The sequence below is a fragment of the Canis aureus genome, chromosome 25, assembly GCF_053574225.1.
Source record: "Canis aureus isolate CA01 chromosome 25, VMU_Caureus_v.1.0, whole genome shotgun sequence".
NCBI classification, from domain to species: domain Eukaryota; kingdom Metazoa; phylum Chordata; class Mammalia; order Carnivora; family Canidae; genus Canis; species Canis aureus.
The window spans coordinates 20,986,186-21,008,154 of record NC_135635.1 but is presented as its reverse complement, the minus strand read 5'-3'; the positions used below and the strand labels follow the sequence as shown (position 1 = coordinate 21,008,154).

The 21,969-nt window shown below is 37.7% G+C and overlaps 2 protein-coding genes across 8 annotated transcripts in view; one reads left to right on the top strand and one right to left on the bottom strand.

The window, feature by feature from the left end:
* INTS13 (integrator complex subunit 13) overlaps positions 1 to 6,825 on the bottom strand; it is a 29,266-nt gene extending 22,441 nt beyond the window's left edge. The window contains exons 1-3 of one of the 4 annotated variants that reach the window (XM_077870653.1): positions 6,277 to 6,825; positions 5,059 to 5,294; positions 3,031 to 3,105 (exon numbers count right to left, since the gene is read on the bottom strand). In XM_077870653.1, the coding sequence (XP_077726779.1) occupies positions 3,031 to 3,105; positions 5,059 to 5,283 (300 nt within the window). In that variant the 5' untranslated portion in view covers positions 5,284 to 5,294; positions 6,277 to 6,825. The remainder of the gene's footprint in view (positions 1 to 3,030; positions 3,106 to 5,058; positions 5,295 to 6,276) is intronic. The other 3 variants (XM_077870654.1, XM_077870655.1, XM_077870656.1) reach the window with 3 other exon arrangements.
* Positions 6,826 to 6,941: 116 nt separating this feature from the next.
* FGFR1OP2 (FGFR1 oncogene partner 2) overlaps positions 6,942 to 21,969 on the top strand; it is a 32,383-nt gene continuing 17,355 nt past the window's right edge. For 2 of the 4 annotated variants that reach the window (XR_013364120.1, XM_077870662.1), the window contains exon 1: positions 6,942 to 7,240. The gene's annotated coding sequence lies outside the window, so the exon portion shown is untranslated. The remainder of the gene's footprint in view (positions 7,241 to 21,969) is intronic. The other 2 variants (XM_077870661.1, XM_077870663.1) reach the window with 2 other exon arrangements.

Genomic DNA, 21,969 nt, shown 5'->3' with positions numbered 1-21,969 from the left:
AAGAATAAAATCTTTGAAAAAAAAATAAATAATAAAAAAATAAAATCTTTGGAATCAAATCAACAAAGGAAATGTGAATTTTATATTCTGAGAGCTACAAAGCACTTTTAAAAGAAATTAAAGATCTAAATGAATGTAAAATATCCCATGTTTATGGGCTGGAAGACTTAATATTGTTAAAACCGCAACACTACTCCACTGAACTACAGATTAAACTTAATCCATGTCAGAATTCCAGTTGACTTTTTTGTAGAAACTGACAAGGTGATTCTAAAATTCATATGGAATGGCAAGGGTTGGAGAACAGCCAAAACAATTTTGAAAGAGAACAAAGTGGAAGAACTTTGCTTTTATGTGCATAAAGTTACTCTGGAATAAACCATAGAAAACTAATAGTGGTGGAGATAAACAGTGATTTGCTGGTAAATCAGCTCTCCAAAGTCAGGGGTAGGAGGTAAGCCCTAATTAGTAGTGTTTGCCAATATCTATGATTAAATAAAATACTCCCATAATGGCAGATTTCATGCTTCACTAAACACAAAGCTGGTAGGAGTTGAACATACTCACCTCGTAGGCGAGCATAAGTGGGATCTAGTACCACTAATTGGGTCAGGGGACTAATTGGAAAGTTTTCAAGGCTTAACTTTTACTACACATGCACATATGTATAAGTGTACGTATGTCCCTCTGTATGTATATATGTAAACTTAATTTCTAAACTATACAGGTATTACGTATTCATAAAAAGTAATCAAAAAAGAAAGAAAGAAGACTGTGTAAATGACTATACAAAGTCCCTGATACATAGGAGAAACTCAGGAAAAAGTAGCTTTTTAGGGATGTTGTGTTCCAGGGGAAAGTAGCAAAAAGCAAGCTTAAGTTTTGTACTCAGACAGAAATGGCCTGAAATTCTGGCTCTGCCTTTTATTACTGAGTCAATCTCTCCTAACTTGAAAGTGAAAATAATAATATAAACTGTTCCACATTAGCATAATACTTTCAAACTTTATTTAATCAAGTCTACAAAAACTAGACCCAAACTCCTCAACTCTGACAATTTTTGGTGGTAAAATTTAAGATATATAGGATAGAATTATGTCCTGTAGCAAAAAGAGCCCTGGACCCATGTACAGAAGTCAAACAATCTTTGGCCCCTGTGGGCCTCTGTTCTTTCACTTGCACAACGAAGGAGTTGAAGCAAAGGATGTTTACAATCAATCCTTCTAGCCCAAAAATTTGTCTTCCATCTATTTCACTTGTTACTCATGATTCTAAATGATTTTTATTTTTTAATTAATTATTTATTTATTCATGAGAAACAGAGAGAGGCAGAGACACAGGCAGAGGAAGAACTCATGATTCTAGGGAAAAGTGTGACACTGATAACCAAAGCTAAACATTAAATGTGTTAACACAGACAAGATTATACATAATTTATACAAAATGTCAATTATTTTACATAATGTTACGCCATAGTCATCTGCTATATAGTTGCCTTCCTAACTGCAGTTTCTCCTTCTGTTCACAATTTAAAAGCAATCAGTGATACTATGTGCCTTCACATTCAGAAAGCAGAGGGATGTAGCAATTCTCTTAAAATATACATACCATTATCAAATGCACAACTTTTACTGCACTGCAGAGGTGAAGCAAGGAAAACCTATACAAATTTGTGATTTTTATTTATACACAGCTAGAGAGGCTTCAAGCTTCCTTCAAAGAACCTCTTAAAAGAAGTGAAGCAAAATACATGCCCTTTCAAAAAGACAAGGCAGAGACAATGTACCGAATCCTTAATATTATTTTTTAAAATAAAGAAAGAATAAAGAACACTGTGGAGTAATATTAATGCAAAGCTAAACCAATTAAAGCCTACTGCTTGAGTTACCTCAAAAGAATAAAATATTAGGTATGTTTACCTACTATAACACTAATCAGTGTTATAGTATCAGGGGTGGCAGCCTGGGTGGCTCAGCGGTTTAGTGCCGCCTTCAGCCCAGGGCCTGATCCTGGAGACCTGGGACTGAGTCCCATGTCAGGCTCCTTGCATAGAGCCTGCTTCTCCGTCTGCCTCTCTCTCTCTCTGTCTCTCATGAATAAATAAATAAAAATCTTAAAACTTAAAATCTTAAAACTGAAGTCTTCCATCCAACTGAACAGCAAAGAACATAATCTATCACAAATCTCAGTATTCTTAAACAAATAATGTTTAAAAAGCACTAGGCCTAGAAAGCAGCCAGTTCAAGCAAAAGACTGTGCTCTAAGAAGTTTTTCAAGAAAAAAAAGAAACAGTCTGCTAAATTTCTCATACATTTATGATAAAAATATTGACAAGTTTTGCAGAGAAATGAGGAAAAGCAGCAACAGATACATATAAAATTAAGCAAATTACAAAAAAAGAAATGATAAATTGCAAGAATAAACAAAAAGTTACACAAGAAAGGAAAGAATATGTAAGTCAAATCATTGTGTTTTACACCTTAAACTTATACCGTGCTGTATGTCAATATCTCAATAAAACCTTTAAAAAAAAAAAAGGAAATAACCACATATACTACTTAGTTTAACAGTGAATAACACATTATATAGGTATCATAATGCAAATATGCAATTTGAAATAAACAAAAATTCTAATAACACTGAGAAAATGGGGGAAAGGAAGAGGGTGGGCATAAGGGCATGGGTGACAGGAAAGATAGAAGTTAAATTTTCATTAACAACAGTAAAAAAATAAAGTTTTAATTGAGAACTCTATCAATAGTAGTAAAACTATTAGTTTATTTCTAGTTACTACTAATAGTAGTAAACTATCATTTAGAAATATGGAAGTAACTACTAGATGAGCTAGATTTGAAAGTTTGCTTCTAAGAAGTAGGAAAAGACTGGAATGAAGATAGCTGTTTTTCATTATTAGTTTAAAACATGTGCAGATACTATATTGATAAAAAATCTTTTAAATCACTTTCCAAAAAAGTATTACCACGTTCAGATAATTTTCAAAAATGGCCACAGCTCAAAACCTAACCATACCTCCTGCAAATTTTGGTCTTCTTGAGTCCAAGAATTTAAAACATGTGCTCCAGAGTCACTCACAATGAAATTCACCTGATAGATTTCAAAGACATAATTAGTATTCACATCCAATTCCACTCAATCACATCATATTTAAAATAATATGCAGTCTCTAGCACTGGCTTGCTGATTCATTCATTCACTTTATAGTTATAGAATACCTAGTATATGCCAGGTACTATCCTTGGCACTGGGGATTTGGGAATACAGCGATGAATAAAAGTTGCATTGCTCACAATATTGGGAAAGTCAGGGGCTGGGGGCGGGGTGGTAAGTCAGGGGCTGGGGGGAAGAATACAAACAAATAAATGCACAAGATAATTTCAGTGAAATTGGTTAGCTGCTTTAGGTTGGGTGGTCAGAGAAGGGCTCTCTGTGGAAGTGGCAATTGACCCAAAATCAAATGACAAAAAGGAACCAGACATAAATAGAGCTGGGGATAGAGAATTCCTGGTACAGCAAACAGCAAATGCAAAGGGCTCTAAATCCTATGTGTACACTCAAAACGGTGAAAGGGTCAGAGCTGGCAAAGGGGTGGGAGATAAGCTCAGAGAAATAGGTAGTAGCCATAACCCAAAAGGCACTGAAAGTCAAAATAGTGCATTTGGACTTTATAATAAAGTAAAATGCAAACAAAAAATACTATCAAGAAAGAGGATAATGCTAGTAAGGATATATTAGAAAATACATAAAATGATGATTGCTCCCTTTTGAAGGAGCGTGAGATTATTTCTTTCCCCCAGATTATATGATCTTATCCATGATCTTTTTTCCTCATCCATGAAGTGAGTTTTACATCCCTAATAAATTTGATAAGTAGCCTTCTCTTGTAAGGCTTATCTGACAGGGATATATTCTACTAGCCGCTTTAGTTACACTATCTCATTGAAATCTTACATCATAGAAAGAGGTACTAGGCTTACATGGGAGGAAACTGAGGCTTGGAGAAATTAAGCAATATGATCAAGGTCACACTGTGACACACTAGCTAATGATACCAGAATTTGAATCAAAGTCTGCACCCTAAATTACTACTTATCCTCCCTATCACGTTCTTTTACCCTACATAATGCATAATTTGCAGAGGGACTAAAAACACCTTACGTTTTAATTTGGAACATATCTGAAGGTATTAGATTCTCTATGCTCAGCCTTACTGTTACTGCCCTGCCTGTCCTAGTCTAAGAACTGGCGAGGTCCCATCTAGGCTGCTCCAAATGAGACAAAGCAAATCATCCACTTGTGGCTAACCAAATGACTCCCAAAATAAAACAGCTGAGATGATGAAACCTAAAGATAATTTTCATATTTGGAATCTATCAATCTTCAATCTCTCTTCTTGTGGAAAAAAACAATTTCCAGTTAGCATTCTTAAGAGCAATTTCTTTCCAATATGGCCAAATCCTACAGCAGTTTTGTGTGCATTTGCTGAAACTGTAAGCAGCCAGCCTGCTTAGGTTCAAATTCTGGTTCTGCCTCTAAAGAGCTGTGTGACTAGGAAAAGTTTTTGCTCTTTACCTCGATTTATATATCTCCAACATGGCAATAACAAACAAAGCTGATATTCAGATGGTACATACCCTCACAATCTGACACTGCTTACACCCAACATCCCTTGTGCTTAGCCCCGCAACAGTTCTCAACGGTCAGTGCCTGTTTTATTCTGATTATTATATACTTTGAAAAATTTCCCAGTAATTATAGTGGCTACCTTATAGGACTGTTCTGAGACTTAAAAAAGTTAGTGAATATGAAGCACTTTGGAAATGACTGGTACGTGTAAATGCTCCAAAACTGTTAGCTGTTATCATTGCTGTTAGCCCCAGTTAGATGCACACAGCATAATAATTCCAAGGAAGAGTTCTACATACATACATTTTTAAAAGCAGCAAACAGTTTTAAGTCAATCTATAGTACATTCTTACATAAAAAATGTAACAAGCCCATCCCCCCAAATCATGATTTTTGCTTGTATTTCACACTCACCAGCTTTTTGAAAGGAAATATATCATACATTATTCTACAATATTCCATGGAAGATTCTACTGAGCAAGTCCACAATGATTTAGATATGGGGGCCAAAGGGATGATTCCTTGGGTCCTATTCTTCACCAGCATATCAAACTCAACATGCTGTCTGCATGATTCTGCCATATAAGGGCAGTGATCTACAACAAATACTGTTTTATGAGATTCAGAAAAAATCTTCATTTTGTTTTAACCTGTAAGGGATAAAACATATTAGCCGAACGTCTTATACAGGACACTTAATATCCTTAAATTGTTCCTAATTAATGTCTTTTCCTCAAAAAAAGATTTGGTAGGGAACATGAATAATCAGTATTCAAGGAAATTTATCCAACAAAGGACAAGATTTAATGAGGTCATGACCAGAAAGTAACTATCAATTAGAGGGATAAGCCACACCATATTAAGCTGTCACTCTATCAGTCACAGGCAAAACTACAGTCCATATATACGCTTTGCTTTTTGAATGAACTTAAAATTGGCAGGAAAAAAAAAAAACTGTTTACAAATAATTGTACTTGATTCCCTTCCATAATACCAGACATAATAAACGACAAATACTCTGAAATACACTTCTGATGATTCTTGCTACCTGACATCAATCACATATAAACCCCCCCAAACACAAGTCAACAGTTTGGACTTCCTTCGAAAGTCTCGAGACTTCTGAAAAAAGGTTGAGGTGACCCAGAAGGAACAGGAAAGAGGAGTGACAGCAAAAGGAAAGCCCGAATTATAGTAAACCTCTCCTAAAACAACCGCATCTCGGGTCTTCGCATTAGGATAAGGACCCCCAAATGCAAACTCTCCCCCTTAGCTTTCGTTAACACCACAGTAATTTATCACGTAGAACAGAAAAACTTAGTGGCTACCCGTCGCATTGCTGGGGAGGAGAAACTTTTAAACTTACAAAAACTCCCTCGCTTCGCTAATAAAAACCTTACACCGAATAGACAATTCACATTCAAAAAGCACATGGTAAGCAGAGCAGAAGTGTTCATCAAAGCGAACGGACTTTTTACGACCTAGCTATTTTTCTTCTGCTTTCAAACGCATTTCCCCTTCATGCAAACTCTTCTTTGAGAAACCTAAACACACTCTACTGGAGGGTGGGGGGGGGGGTGGAAAGTACAAGGTGAGTGGATAGGGAAGCCCTCGGGATCGAGGTTCGCTTACTTTCGTGCCTGGTCCTGCAGTGAAAACGAACAGAGGCTATGGACCACAGCCTCTCTGCAAAAGGCTGCTGGCTGGGTGGGGAGGGTCAGCGCACAGTCAGGAGTGTCTGGTACCAAAGACGGGGGACTATGCTTTCCCCGCTCATCTCCAAGCACACCGGTCCTTCCCAGGCTTCCTAAATGCAGGAGCGCGCGCGCGTGCGCGTGAACACAAACACTCACACACTCGGACTCGCGCGTGCGCAGAGCCCTCTTCCTCAGCCCCGCCAAGCTGCCCTTCCCCCGTGGTGGGCCAGACGCCCAGCTCGCAGAACAGGAAGAGGGCGGAGCCAAAAAAAAAAAAAATGCCTCCGACCCTCAAGATTTTCTACCCGCTAATTTTCCCAGTAACCCATTGGGAAGATTGATCCAGGCGACCTCAGAGCCTCTCCACCAGCGAAGTACCAACCACAGCACCGGCTAAACCAGCCACGGCCCCTTAAGCGCAAAGGCCCTCCCACCCGGCCTCCCCTTCTTGGTCTCTCCACCCAGGTCGGCTTCCCTTGGCAAAACTCGCGACACTTTGCGAGAAACCAAGCTAAAGCCTAAGTAGATCGATGGGGCGGGGCCTAGAAAGGACCCGCCCCCACCTCTCGCGCATGTCTGCGAGAAGCCGCAAGTAACATCTCTCGGCTCTGCACGCCCGCGGTAACGTGAGGCGGGAAGTCTCGCGAGGTTTGAGCGCTCTGCGCGCTCCGGTCGGAGGCTCTCGGCGCAGGTTTGCCGCGGGCCAGGGATGGGGCTGAGCTCCGCGGTCCCTTGCAGTTCCCGGTGCGCTGACTGTGCCTGCTGGCTTCTGTGTCTGCTCGCTGAAGAAGCTGCACAGGCGAGAGTCGTCTTCTCTTCCCTTGGGTGCGTAGGTCCCTGTTGGCAGAGGCTTTGAGTCCTAACGCCACAGCTGACGGCTGCGAGGGTTTGAGACCAGGGTAAGTGGAATACACCGAGGGACAAGAGCGGGAGTAGGGAGTCGGAAGTTTCCTTCCCTGGGTCGCTCTGGGGCTCTGCCCCCCTCGCGCTGCTGGCCCCCCGCCTGGCCTCACCCCTTTCCCTGCGCCGGTTACCTGCTCCGTGGAGCGGTGCTGCCCTTTCCCGGCCCCAGCTGTGAGCTCCTCTTTCCGGGTCTGAGATGCGGAAAGTTTCCTGAAGCCTTGGTCCCTAACCTTGTCCTGGGCGCATCCTCCGTTTCCCTTTTCTTCCTGCCTGAGCCCACCTGGGAGCTTGCTTACCAATGAGAGGAGGGGAGAGGGACCTTTCGGGTTTCAGTTTACAGCTTTGCAGCATATTACATGGATGGAACTATTACCGTCTTTCTTGAAACAGCCCTCGAAGGAATACTCCTGGTTTTCTTCCTGCCTTTCTTCGGTGTCCCATCTCCGATAACGGTACCAGTGTTCGTCCTCCTGTCCCACCTGGAAACCTTCCTCCTTGATTCTTCATTTGCACTCGCACTGCTCTATTACTCCTCCTTTTACCAGAATTTTTGCAGTTGCCCAGCACCTCTCCCCCCGCCCCCTCCACATTAGTTTCTCCACCATCATCTTTCCATAGAATTATCATCCTAAAATTTGTTTATGTCACTCCTTTCTTTCCACTTTCCCAGTAACCCTATTCCTAATGGAATGAAGTCTTCATTGTTAAGCCTGAATGATAGATAATTCAGGACCTCTCACTGTTCCACTCTGTTTTATATTTTAGTCTCCTCTTGCTTTTCCTCCAGATACCTTAATATCCAGCCATACCAGACCTGGCTGCCCAAACAGGTCATGCACTTTCACAACTCTGTGCCTCTGTGTGTGCTGTACCATATGTCTAGAATGCTTTCTCTCTCTCTCTCTCTCTCTCTCTCCCCCTCTCCCCCACTCCCCACCTATCAAGACTCAATTCACAGATTCTTGTCTTCTCAGACTCCCCCAGGTGACAGTCATAATAATCATTGTGCTCCCAGAACACTTGGAATCGTTCTTCTGCAATATTTATTAGGTTGTATTATTTGTTCATGTATCTGTCTCTATGTCCATTTGAGATTAAGTCTGGAATCCTGGCTTGTCCATCTTTGTAACAAAAGCTAATTCAGTGTCTGGGGGGCATAGCGGGCATTATTTGTGTGTGTGTGTGTGTGTGTGTATATATCTACATATTTATAATGTGATAGTTCTAAAGATTCATAAAAGGAGTCCTTAGTGCTCTTAAAATCACAGGATTTTAGAGCCAGAAGGAACCTTGTATGTTAGCTAAAGGCTCCTGACCTGTTTTGAATATGAAAAACTCTGTACCCCCAGCACAAAAGTAATTGTACTTTTAGTATTTGTTGATTGAGATTATGCATAATGGAAAAAACTATGCTTTTAAATGATTTTATTGTATGCTAGTATCTGTCTATATTTGAAAAATAGAGAAAAAGTCATATGCATGAGAAAAAATATTTTAGACTAAGGATCATACTTGGTGTGTTACATCCATGTAACTCTTCCAATGAGTCCTTGGCCCTTAGGTTATAAATAACTGGTTTAGATTAGGTTAGTTCCTTGACTTGTCATACCTTTTTGAACCTATACATAAATGAAACTTATATTTAGCTACAATTCTAAGGTTAAAAAAAAAATCCTGTACCTTCCAACTTTAAAAATTTATCTTCCTCATAAAGCTGCTTCTTAAAGCAAACGTGTTTATTCCATCATTTTCAAAGATGGTGAAAATTTTCTGTGCTTTCAAATATAGTAATATATTGTATAAGATGCTTATCTATATATGTAATTTGCATACATTTTTTCTTATTTCTTTAGATGAAAGGTTTGTAAGAAAGCTATAACTATGTCTTTTTATTTTTCTGTTTCTATATGTATCTGTTAATATTATCTACTAATTAATATTTGCAACACCTGCCTGAACAGTCCAATAAATTTTTTAACTGAACTAGTTTGTTAATATTTTAAGACAGATTTATGGTGTATGATTAGTCACAGTATTTCTGTGTATGTCCAGCTATATGGGATAGTGGATTTGTGGATAAAAAAGAAAAGAGAGTGACTTGAATTTCTTTAAATTTTTCTTGACCAAAATGTAAAACTAAACAGCTGGCAGTTGCTATCTTGAGTGGGTGATAGTTTCTCTTTTATGAGCAGCAGAATGTTCTGAACCCTCTGCCAGAAGTCTGCCAATATCTTGGGTGGCAAAGTGGGTGAGAATGCAGGCAGGGGAAAGCCTGCTTTAGAAAAATTTCACCTATAATTTGGGCCTACGTATAGAAAATAATGTAAGTGCACTGTGACCAGTTATGACAAGCACTATAAAAATATGCAGATAAATGGAAAACACTCCCTTTTTTACTGGAGTCTATTTTCAAATATTTAAAACTTGTTAGAGAGTTTGGAAAACAGTCTTCTTCCCACTCCACTTATCAGCCATTAAAGGGGGAGAAAGTACAATGACTTTCAAAAAAGGTGGCAAAGTATTATGCATGTTATAAAATATTTTAAACTATTCTGTTATTTCACATACAGGAAATGAACATGCAGATTCTTAGAAACTCTGTGTCACTATTTTTCTGAAGCATTAACAAAATTACACTCTCAATTACCTGATGGTTATAATTCCTTTTCCTGAATAGGTGTATTTTTATAGTTACAAAACAAATTTTAAATATAGTTCATTTTGACAGTATTTCATTATGCAATCTAGAGAAGGTTTTTAAAAGTGGATGTTAATTGTACTTTCAAAAACCCTGTCAATAAACATTAATTGGTTTTATAATGAACTGTGATGCCTAATTAAAGTGGATGGTAGGCTTTTATTATAAGGGGAAATATTTGGAATTTTGGTTTGTTTTTTTAATCTTCATTTACACCTCCATTTATTTTCTATTGCTGGCTTCATATGCAGTTTTTCCAATATCTTGGAAATTCCATTGGTGAAGCAGGTTTAGGGAATTTGCTTTGTTTATTCACTCAGAGAGACAGATGGTTTTTACATAGCTAAAAGTAAACAGGGTCCTGAGGATCCACCTTGGTTTCTGAGTAGAGCACTAGAGACTGAGGATCAGAAATTCTATTTCTGGAACTAGCTTGGCTTCTTCCTTACTGCATGGTACTGTCATTCAGCTCCTTACATATGGGATGCCTGAGTCTTATTTCCTTATTGATAAAATGGGAATAACACTTGTGCTGTTGACCAAAAGGATATAAGATGGTATATAAGAAATCTGCCAACAGTTTAAATTAATTAATGCCTAGGAGTTTGATCTAGAATGCCCTGAAGGTCTAGATATTTTTTGTTTGTTTTTTATTTTTTAAAGGGGGGAAAGACAGGGTAAAGGAGAGAGAGAATCCTAAGCAGGGCTGATGCAGCTTGATGCAGGGCTTTATCTCGTGACCCTGAGATCATGACCTGAGCCAAAATCCCCAGTCACCAGTCAGGTGCCCCTGGAGGGAAATCAGGAGTCTGATGTTTAACTGACTGAGCCACCCACGTGTTCCTCAAGGTCCATTTGGAATGAATTAGGGTGAAGAGAAAATTAAGAATAAGTAAGGAGGGATCCCTGGGTGGCGCAGCGGTTTAGCGCCTGCCTTTGGCCCGGGGCACGATCCTGGAGACCCAGGATCGAATCCCACGTCGGGCTCCCGGTGCACGGAGCCTGCTTCTCCCTCTGCCTGTGTCTCTGCCTCTCTCTCTCTCTCTCTCTTTGTGTGACTATCATAAATAAATAAAAAAAATTTAAAAAAAACAACAAAAAAATAAGTAAAGAATTTTGAAGGAGAAAAGGGTGACTTGCTATGTCAGATAGTAAGAGTATATTTTATAAGTACAACAGTTGACACAGCATAGTATTGTTGTGGAGATAAAAAGACCCAGAGGTAGAATAGAGAGCTCAAAAACATTCCCATACATTTATTGAAAAAACAGGTGTGGCGTTAAAATGAGTGGGAGTATTCCAACCATAAGAGAGAAAGAATGTGACATGATAAAGATGTTAATTCTTATTACAATGGTAATTATATTACAGTACATAAATACCAAATCAATATGTTGTACACCTTATATAATAGTATATGTCAAATATATCTCAATAGGAAAAAATTCAGTGCTGGAAAAATGCACTGTACAATAAATGAAGACGGTTGCAACTAGTTGTCACCATAAGACAAAGGAAATATAAGTAGATAGCTTCCTTACACTAAAATGCAAATCAACACCAGATGAGTTAATGACAAAGGCAAAACCTTGGGGACAGGAAGTATATTGTAGTTTTGTCTTTTAGATAGTGCCAAGTAAAAGGAAACTATGTAACCTTTTGAAACTCTCTTCTTTCACTCAGCATAATGCCCTTGAGATTCATCTCAACTGTTGTCTGTATCAGTACCTCATTCTATTTTATTGCTCTACTAGTTTACTCATTTCTCTGCAGTAAATACAGGAAGTAGTATCGCTACTACTGTAGTAGTAGTGCTACATTGTTATATGGTAACTAGATGTTTAACTTGGTCAGAAGCTGCCAAACCATTTTCTGAAATAGCCATACCATTTTGCATTCTCACCAGCATTGTATGACAGTTCCAGTCACACTGTATCCTTGCAATATTTGGAATGTCAGTAGTTTTTATTTTCGGCATCTTAATAGGGGTATAGTGGATCTCTCTCTCTCTCTCTCTCTTTTTTTTTTTTTTTTTAAGATTTTATTTATTTATTTATGAGTGACACACAGAGAAAGGCAGAGACAAGCAGGGGGAGGACCAGGCTCACTGCGGGGAGCCTGATGTGGGACTCCAGGACCCCAGGATCATGACTGGAGCCAAAGGCAGATGCTCAACCACTGAGCCACCCAGGTGCCCCTGAATCTCATTGTTTTAATTGGATTTCTCTCATAGCTAGTGATGTTGAACATATTTTCATGTGCTTATTTGCCATCTATATATCTTATTTGTTAAATGTTAAAGTCTTTGCTTGTTTTAAAAATTGGATGATTTTCTTGTTAATTCTGAGAGGTTTTATGTATTCTAGATAAAGTCCTTCGTCAGATATGTGGTTTGCAAATTTTGCCTCCTAGTCTGCAGCTTGTCTTTTCAGATTGTCTTAACAGTGCCTTTCCCAGAGCAAAAGTTTCTAGTTTTGATGAAATCTAGTTTCTTAAATCTTTTTTTTCTTTTTTTTTTCTTTTTTTATCAATGAGGCTTCTAATATCATGTCTAAAAAATCTTTGCCTAACACCAGGTCACAAAGATTTTCTCCACTTGCCATTTTACATTTAGATCTGTGGTCCACTTAGAGTTAATTTTTGCATAATGTGTAAGAACTATGTTGGGGTTAATTTTTGGCACATAACCATTTATTGACAAGACTGTCTTTTCCCCTCTGAAGTGTCTGCACCTTTTTAAAAAAACAGTTGACCATGTTTCTGTGTGCTTATGTCTGACTATTCTGTTCTGTCTCTGCCAACACCATGTCGTCTTGATCGCTGTAACTTTATAAGTCCTAAATTCTCCAACTTTGTTGACAAAATTCTTTTAGCTGTTCTAGTTTCTTTGCATTTTCATAGATATCTTAGAATTAGGTTATCAATTTCTCCAACAAGGCCAGCTGTGATTTTGATCAGAGGTTGCACTAAGTCAATAGATAAGTTGTGGAAGATTGACAAGCCTGCTATGTTGACACGCCTACTATGTTGAGTCTTCTAATTTATGAACATGGTGTGTCTCCATTTATTTAGGGCCTCTTTGGTTTCCTTCATTAGCATTTTATAGCTATCAGTGTGCAGATCCTATATATGTTTTGTTAGATTTATACACCAAAATTTCATTTTATGAACTATTATAAATGTGTTTTTAAAATTTTGGTTTCTACATGTTCAGTGCTGATAGAAAAATTTGATTTTTTTTTTTTTTGCACATTTATCTTATATCTTGTGACTGCAGAAGTCACATATTAGTAACAGGAGTTCTTTTTTTGGATTCTTTGGGATTTTTTACATGGGATTTTTTAATAACGATAGTTTTATTCTTTTCTAATCTATATGCCTTTTATTGCACCAGTATGATACTGAATAGGAGTGGTGATTGAGGACATTCTTGTGTTGGTCCTGATTTTAAAGAGGAAATAGTCAGTCTTTCACTTAAGTATAATGTTGTCTATAGTGAAGATGCCCTTTCTCAATTTGAGCCAATCCCTTTCTATTTGCAGAGAATTTTTATTATGAAAGGATGTTTTTTTTCTTCAAATGCACAAATTAGTATGGTGAAGTTTTGTTTTTTTTTTTTTTATGGTGGATTGCATTGATTGATACTTAAATATAGAAATAGCCTTGAGTTCTGGGATAAATCTTACTTGGTCATGGTGTATTATTCATTCAATATGTTGCTGAATTTGGGTTGCTGATATTTTCTTGAGGATTTTATTGGATTGTGGTTCTCTGTCTCTCTTTTGGGAATGTGTCTGATTTTGGTTTCAGAGTAATGCTGGCATCATTTTATGAGTTTGGAAGTACTTTCTTCTATTTTCTCAAAGAGGTTGTAGAAGATTGGCATTATTTCTTTATATGTTCGGTAGAATTTGCCATTGAAATCATCCAAATAGAGTTTTTTTGCAGATTTTTAACTACAAATGTAATTTAATAGTTACAGGACTATTATGGAATAGTTATAGGATTTTAGTAGTTATAACTATAATTACTATACCTAATAGTTATAGGACTATATTAATAGTTACCTATTTTCCTCTTGTATGACTGCAGTTTGTAGTTTTTAGGGAATTAGTCCATTTCATCCAAATTATCCAATTCATGTGTATGGAATTTATTATTGTATTCACTTATCCTTTTAAAGAAGTAGGAGTCTGAAGTGATACCCCTTCTTTCATTTCCAACATCAGTAATTTATATCTTCTCTCTATTTTTCCCCCTTTTATCAGTTTTGCTGGAGGTTTATCCACTCTACTTCCTTTTTCAGAGTTTGGTTTCATTGCTTTTTCTCTGTAGCTTTTCTGTTCCCAGTTTCATTGATTCCTGCTCTTTTATTATTTCCTTCTTTTTACTGTGGAGTTTATTTTGCTCTTTTTCCTGGTTTCATAAGTTTGAGGCTTAGTTAATTTAATTTTCTTTTTTTCTTTTTTTCTTTTTAATTTTCTAATAAAAGAATTTAATGCTACAAATTTTCTTCAAAGTACTGCTATATATGCATGACAAAATTTTAATATTGTGTATTTTCATGTTTATTTAGATGAAAATATTCTCTGATTTCCAAAAAGACTTCTTTTTTGACTTCTGGATTATTTATGTGTTGTTTAATTTCCAAGTGTTTGGAAATTTTCTTATGTCTGTTACTTAGTTTAATTTCATTGTGGTTACAGAACATAATTTGTATGACTACAATTCTTTTAAATTTGTTAAGGTTTGTTTTGTTATCTAGGATAAAATCTATCCTAGTGAATGTCCTGTCTGTCCTTAAAAATAGTGTGTATGCTGTTGTTGATATTAATTCAACCCACATCATTGATAGTGTATGTCCATGCTTTCTGTATCCTTGTTGATTTTCTGTGTACAAATTCAATCAATTACTGAGAAAGAAATTCTCTACATTCTAGCCAATTTGTATTGTATCTGTCTTCTTTATTATAGCCATCCTAGTGGGTGTGAAGCATTTCATTGTGGTTTTGGTTTGCATTTCCCTGATAAGTCATGTTGAACATCTTTTCCTGTGCTTGTTAACACTGACTATTTTGATTAGTGTTTGTGTAGTATATCTTTTTCCATCCTGTTACTTTTAACCTACTTATGTCATATTTGAAGTGAGTTTCATATAGATTATATATTGGTGGATCCTATCTTTTTTTTTTTTTTTAATTTCTATTCCAGGGTTTTTCTTTTCCCTTTTTCTTCTTTTTATTGAATTATCATTAACTTGCAGTGTTATTTGTTTCAGGTGTAGAGCATATTGATTCAGCAATTTCATACATTACTCATTGCTTACCATGAGTGTAGTTATCTGTTGCTATATATTATTACATTATTGACTGTATTCTCTATGCTGTACCTTTCAGCTCCATGACTTATTTACTTTATAACTGGAAGCTTGTACCTCTTAATCACCTTTATCTATTTTACCCATCCCTCACCCCTCTGACAACCACCAGTTTGTTCTCTGTGTTTAAAGTCTGGTATTTTGTTTTGTTTTGTTTTGCTTTGCTTTGCTTGTTTGTTTCTTTTGGTTGTTGTTTTTTTGTTTGTTTTTTGTTTTTTGTTTTTTGTTTTTTGTTTTGATTCTACCATCTTAAATTTCTTTCATCACTGTTTTACAGTTTAGAGAATTTGGGTCTTTCACTTCCTTGGTTAATTTTATTCCTAGGTATTTTATTATTTTTAGAACAATTGTAAGAGGATTGTTTTCCTAATTTCTCTTTTTGCTACCTCATTTTTTTTTTTAATTTTATTTATTTATGATAGTCACAGAGAGAGAGAGAGAGAGGAGGCGCAGAGACAGGCAGAGGGAGAAGCAGGCTCCATGCACCGGGAGCCCGACGTGGGATTCGATCCCGGGTCTCCAGGATCGCGCCCTGGGCCAAAGGCAGGCGCCAAACCGCTGCGCCACCCAGGGATCCCCTTTTTGCTACCTCATTATCAGTGTATAGTAATGTAACAGATTTCTATATATTAATTTTTGTATCCTGAAGCTTTTACTGAATTCATTTATTCTAATAGTTTTTTGAAGATGTTTATTTATTTTAGGAAGACAACGCACAGGGGCAGAGGGAATGGGAGAAGCAGACTCCCCACTGAGCAGGGAGCCCAATGTGAGGCTTGATCCCAGGACCCCGGGAACCATGACCTGAGCCAAAAAAGGCAGACTCTTAACTGACTGAGCCATCCAGGCACCCCTAGTCTAGTAGTTGTTTTGGTGAAGTAATTAGGGTTTTCTATGTATAGTATCATGTCATCTGTGTTTAGTGGCAGTTTTACTTCTTCCTTACTAATTTGGATGCCTTCTATTTCTTTTTCTCATCCGATTGTTGCATCTAGAGCTTCTTGTACTGCGTTGAATAAGATTGGTGAGAGTGGTTATCCTTTTCTTTTTCCTGATCTTGGAGGAAAAGCTCTACAGTTTCTCATCATGGAGTATGATATTAGCTGTGGGTTTTTCATATATGGCCTTTATTCTGCTGAGGCATGTTCTCTCTAAAATTACTTTGTTGACATTTTTTATCGTGCATAGATGTTGTAGTTTGTCAGATGCTTTTTCTGCATTTATTGAGATTGATCATATGTTTTTTATCCTCTTTTGTTAATGTGATATATCACATTGATTTGCAAGTATCAAACCACCCTCGTGTCCTTGGCATAAATTCTAGTTGATTGTGTTGAATGATTTTTTTAATGTATTGTTGAATGCGGTTTGATAATTTTTTTTTAAGATTTTATTTATTTATTCATGAGAGACCGAGAGAGAGAGAGAGGCAGAGACTCAGGCAGAGGGAGAAGCAGACTCCATGCAGGGAGCCCAATGTGGGACCTGATCCCAGGTCTCCAGGATCAGGCCCTGGACTGAAGGTGGCACTAAACCACTGAGCCACTGGGGCTGCCCTAGTTTGCTAATATTTTATTTAGGGTTTCTGCATCTGTGTTCAATGGAAATACTGACCTGTAGCTTCTTTTTTTGTGGTGTCTTTGGTTTTGATATCAGGGTAATGCTGACCTCGTAGAATAAATTTGGAAGTTTTCCTTCCTCTTCTATGTTTTTTGAATAGTTTAGGAACAGGTATTAACTTCTCTGGTAGAATGTTTGGTAGAATTCACCTGTGGAACCTTCTGTTTCTGGACTTCTGTTTTTGGGAATTTTTTGATTACTGATTGAATTTCATTACTACTAATGCTCTGTTCAAATTTTCTATTTCTTTCTGGTTCAGTTTTGGACAAACCTTCTATGTTGTCAGAAATTTATCCATTTCTTATAGGTTGTCCAATGTGTTGGCATATGCTTTTTCCTGATTTTCTCTTTTAATCCTTTGTATTTCTGTGGTGGTGGTTGTTGGTTCTCCTCCTTCATTTCTGATTTTATTTGAGTCTTCCTTTTTTCTTGATGAATATGGTTAAAGGTTTATTGATCTTGTTTTATTGTTTTATTGATCTTTTCAAGGAACCAGTTCCTGGTTTCCTTGATCTTCTCTATTTTTTTATAGCTTTTATTTCATTTATTTCTGATCTGATCTTTATTATTTCCTTCCTCCTGCTGGCGTTGGGCTGTGTTTGTTCTTTTTCTTACTCTTTTAGATATGAAATTAGGTTGTTTGAGATTTTTCTTGTTTCTTAAGATAGGCTTGTATCACTATAAATTTCCCTCTTAGAGCTGCTTTTGCTTCATCCCAAATATTTTGTACCATTGTGTTTTCATTTTTATTTGTCTCCATGTATTTTTTAATTTTTTTCTTTGATTTCTTGGTTAACCCATTCATTAGTAGTATATTGTTTAGCCTCCATGTATTTGTGTTCTTTCCAGAGTTTTTGTAGTTTCATACACTGTTTTGCTTGGAAAAGATGCTTGGTATGATTTCAGTCTTCTTAAATTTATTGGAACTTGTTTTATCACTTAATATGCGATCTATACTGGAGGATGTTGCATGTGCAGTTGAAGTGAATGTGTATTCTGTTTTGAGATGCAGTGTTCTGCGTATATCTGTTAGGTTCGTCTGGTCTAATACATCGTGCAAAGCTATTGTTTCCTTGTTGGTTTTCTGTCTAAATGATCTTTCTATTGATGTAAATGGGGTGTTAAAGTCCCCTACTATTATTGTATTATGTTCACTTCTCCCTTTATGTCTATTAATAATTGTTTTTACATATTTGGGTGCTGCTGTTTGGATGCATAGATATTTACAATTGACATATCCTCTTGATGGATTGATTCCTTTACTGTTATGGAATGCTTTTCTTTGTTGCTTGCTACAATTTGTGATTTAATGTCTGTTTCATCTGGGGCACCTGGCTGGCTCAGTTGGTAGAGCATGAGACTCTTGATCTTGGGGTTGTAAGTTCAAGCTCCATATCTAAAGATTTCTTAAAAATCTTTAAAAATAGTAATAATAAAGTCTATTTTATCTGAAAAATTGGCATGATGTATATTTTTCCATTTTCTAGCCTTTCAGTCTGTACATGTTATTAGGTCTGAAGTGAGTTTCTTGTAGGCAGCACTTTGATGGGCCTTTTTTTTTTTTTTTTTTTTTTTTTTTATTTATGTGCAACACAGAGAGAGACAGAGAGAGGCAGAGACACAGGCAGAGGGAGAAGCAGGCTCCACGCAGGGAGCCTGACGTGAGACTCTATCCTGGGTCCCCAGGATCAGGCCCCGGGCTGCAGGCAGTGCCAAACCGCTGCGCCACCGGGGTTGCCCTGCGTCTTGTTTTTTATCCATTGAGTTACTCTGTGTTTTTTATTGGAGCAGTTAGTTTATTTATATTTAAAGTAGTTATTAGGGGTGGCCCCGGTGGGTCAGTGGTTTAGCACCACCTTTGGCCCAGGGTGGGATCCTGGGGACCCGGGATCGAGTCCCACATCGGGCTCCCTGCATGAAGTCTGCTTCTCCCTCTGCCTGTGTCTCTGCTTCTCTCTCTGTCTCTCATGAATAAATAAATAAAATCTTAAAAAAATAAAGTAGTTATTGATAGATATTTGCTTATTGCCATTTGTTCATTGTTTTGTAGTTATTTTTGTAGTTATTCTCTGTTCCTTTCTTCATCTCTTGCTCACATCCCTTGTGGTTTGATGGCTTTCTTTAGTGTTATTCTTTAGTGTTATGCTTGGATTCTTTTATTTATTGATTTTTTCCATATTGATAGGTTTTTGGTTATCATTAGGTTCATATTATAGTAACTTATATGTATGGCAGTCTGTATTAAATTGATGGTTGCTTAAGTTTAAACACATTCTAAAAGCCTAAATTGGTATTTCCTCCTGCGCATTTTATGTATATGATGTCATATTTTAAATCTTTTTATTTTGTGTATCCCCGAATTTTTGTAGACATATTTTATTGTTGCATTTTAATCTTCATATTTTATAAGTGATTTATCTACTACCTTTATTAAGATTTGTTTTTACCTGTGAAATTTTTTCCTTTTATAATTTTCTTATTTCTACTTAGGGTCTTTTCTTACCACTCAAATAATTCCCTGTAGCATACCTTGTAAGGCTGATGTAAAGTTGATGGATTCTTTGAACTTTTTAGGAAATTTTACCTCTCTTTCTTTTTTTTTCTTTTTGTATATTTTTTTATTGGAGTTCGATTTGCCAACATATAACACCACACCCAGTGCTCATCCTGTCAAGTGTCCCCCTCAGTGCCCATCACCCAGTCACTCCAACCCCCGCCCACCTCCCTTTCCACTACCCCTTGTTTGTTTCCCAGAGTTAGGAGTCTCATGTTCTGTCACCCTCTCTGATATATTCCACTCATTTTCTCTCCTTTCCCCTTTAATCCCTTTCACTATTTTTTATATTCCCCATGTGAATGAAACCATATAATGTTTGTCCTTCTCTGATTGACTTCACTCACCATGATACCCTCCAGTTCTATCCACATTGAAGCAAATGGTGGATATTTGTCATTTCTAATGGCTGAGTAGTACTCCATTGTATATTTATACCACATCTTCTTTATCCATTCATCTTTTGATGGACACCGAGGCTCCTTCCACAGTTTGACTATTGCGGATGTTGCTGCCATAAACATTGGGGTGCAGATGTCTAGGTCTTTCACTGCTTCTGTATCTTTGGGGTAAATCCCCAGTAGTGCAATTGCTGGGTCGTAGGGTAGCTCTATTTTTAACTCTTTAAGGAACCTCCACAGTTTTCCAGAGTGGCTGCACCAGTTCACATTCCCACCAACAGTGCAAGAGGGTTCCCCTTTCTATACATCCTCTCCAACATTTGTTGTTTGTCTTGTTAATTTTCACCATTCTCACTGGTGTGATTTACCTCTCTTTCTATTCTCAATGCTAACTTTGCTAGGTAGAGTATTTTTGTTTGCAAGTTTTTCCCCTTTTTGCATTTTGAATATATCATGCCACTTTCTTCTGGCCTGCAAAGTTTCTGCTGAAAAATCAGCTTATAGACTTTCCATATTGCTTTCATTTCTCTTGCTGCTTTTAAAATTCTCTGTCATTACTTTTAGCCATTTTAATCATTATGTGTTTTCGTGTATACTTCCTTGAGCTAATCTTGTTGGGGCCTCTTGGTGCTTCCTAGATCCTGGAGGATCCCCATGTCTGTTTCCTTTCCCAGGTTAGGGAAGTGTTCAGCTATTAGTTCTTCAAATAGATTTTCTCTCCCTTTTTCTTTTCTCCTTCTGGGATCTCTGTTGCAGAGGTTATTATGCTTGGTGATGTTGCTGAATTCTCTTACTCTAATATCATCTTCAGTTCTTTTTTCTTTTTGATGTTCAGCTTGGTTGCTTTCTGTTACCCCGTCTTCAGATTGTTGACCCTTCTTCTGCCTCCCCTAATCTGTTAATTCCTTCTAGTGTGGTTTTTGTTTCAGTTGTTGAGTTCTTCATTTCTTGCTGGTTCTATTTTATATTTTCTCTTTGTTGAAGTTCTCATGAGTTCATTCAGTCTTTTCTCAAGTTCACTGAATATCTTCATGACCATTACTTTGAATTCTTTATCAGGCATATTGCCTTAGTTTCAGTTAGCTCTTTTGCTGTGATTTTTGTCCTGTTCTTTTATCTGAGACATATTTCTCCATCTCTTCATTTTGTCTAATTCTCTGTGATTGTTTTTGTGTATTATGACAGTCAGCCACAACTCCTTGTCTTGAATATAGTGACTTTATAGAGAAGAGGTCCTGTGGTGCCCTATAGCACAATGTCCTCTGGTCACCAGAATCAGATATTACAGCAGTATCCCCTGTGTGGGCTATATGTGCCCTCCTGTCGTGGCTGAGCCATGTTTTCTCATGGCTGTTTGTGTAGTTGGCTGCAGTAACCTGCTTTGCCTATTGTGGGAGCACTGGGCAGGGGTTAGTCCCTGAGTTGTTGAGAGCCAGGGTGAGAATGCAGTTGGCTGAGAGGTGGGCAGGGTCAGCAGTCAGGCTGTCTGTCTGCAATTAGCCTCTCTATTGGTAGCCTCTGGCTGCAGCTGCACCATATGGCAGAGCATTCTTCCTGTACAGTCTGCTAAAAGACTTGGCTCCTGAAACTGTGGGCAAGCTGGTATGTAGGATTATCCACCCCCTTCCCAGGGCAGGAGTTTCTGGAATGGCACCATTGTCTGCCAGCGCTGCTTGCAGGATGTGGAGGAGCAGGAGCCTCTTCAGAGGGATGCCTACCAAGGTGGGTGGGTTGGAACAAGCAGATGGCAGGGGAATGTGGGGGCAGGGCATGCAGTACCAGCAAAGGTGGAGAGTATTAGCGCTAGTGCCTATAGGTGTCTGGCTATCTAGGCTAGGGGAGGGGAAGAGAAATGGCCCCCACTGTCACTTTTTTCTTGGAGAAATCTCCCGAATATCCCTGCTTCTCCAGCATATGTTCTGAAATTAGAAAATATATCTCCTGCCTATATACCCCAGGCACTTTTCAAATTGCTGCTTCTGTGCCCAAATTATTGGTTATGCTTGTCAGGCCACATTTTGGGTGTCCGTGATGGAATCTTTGAACTTCTCTGTAGATTTGTTATGATTTTATTG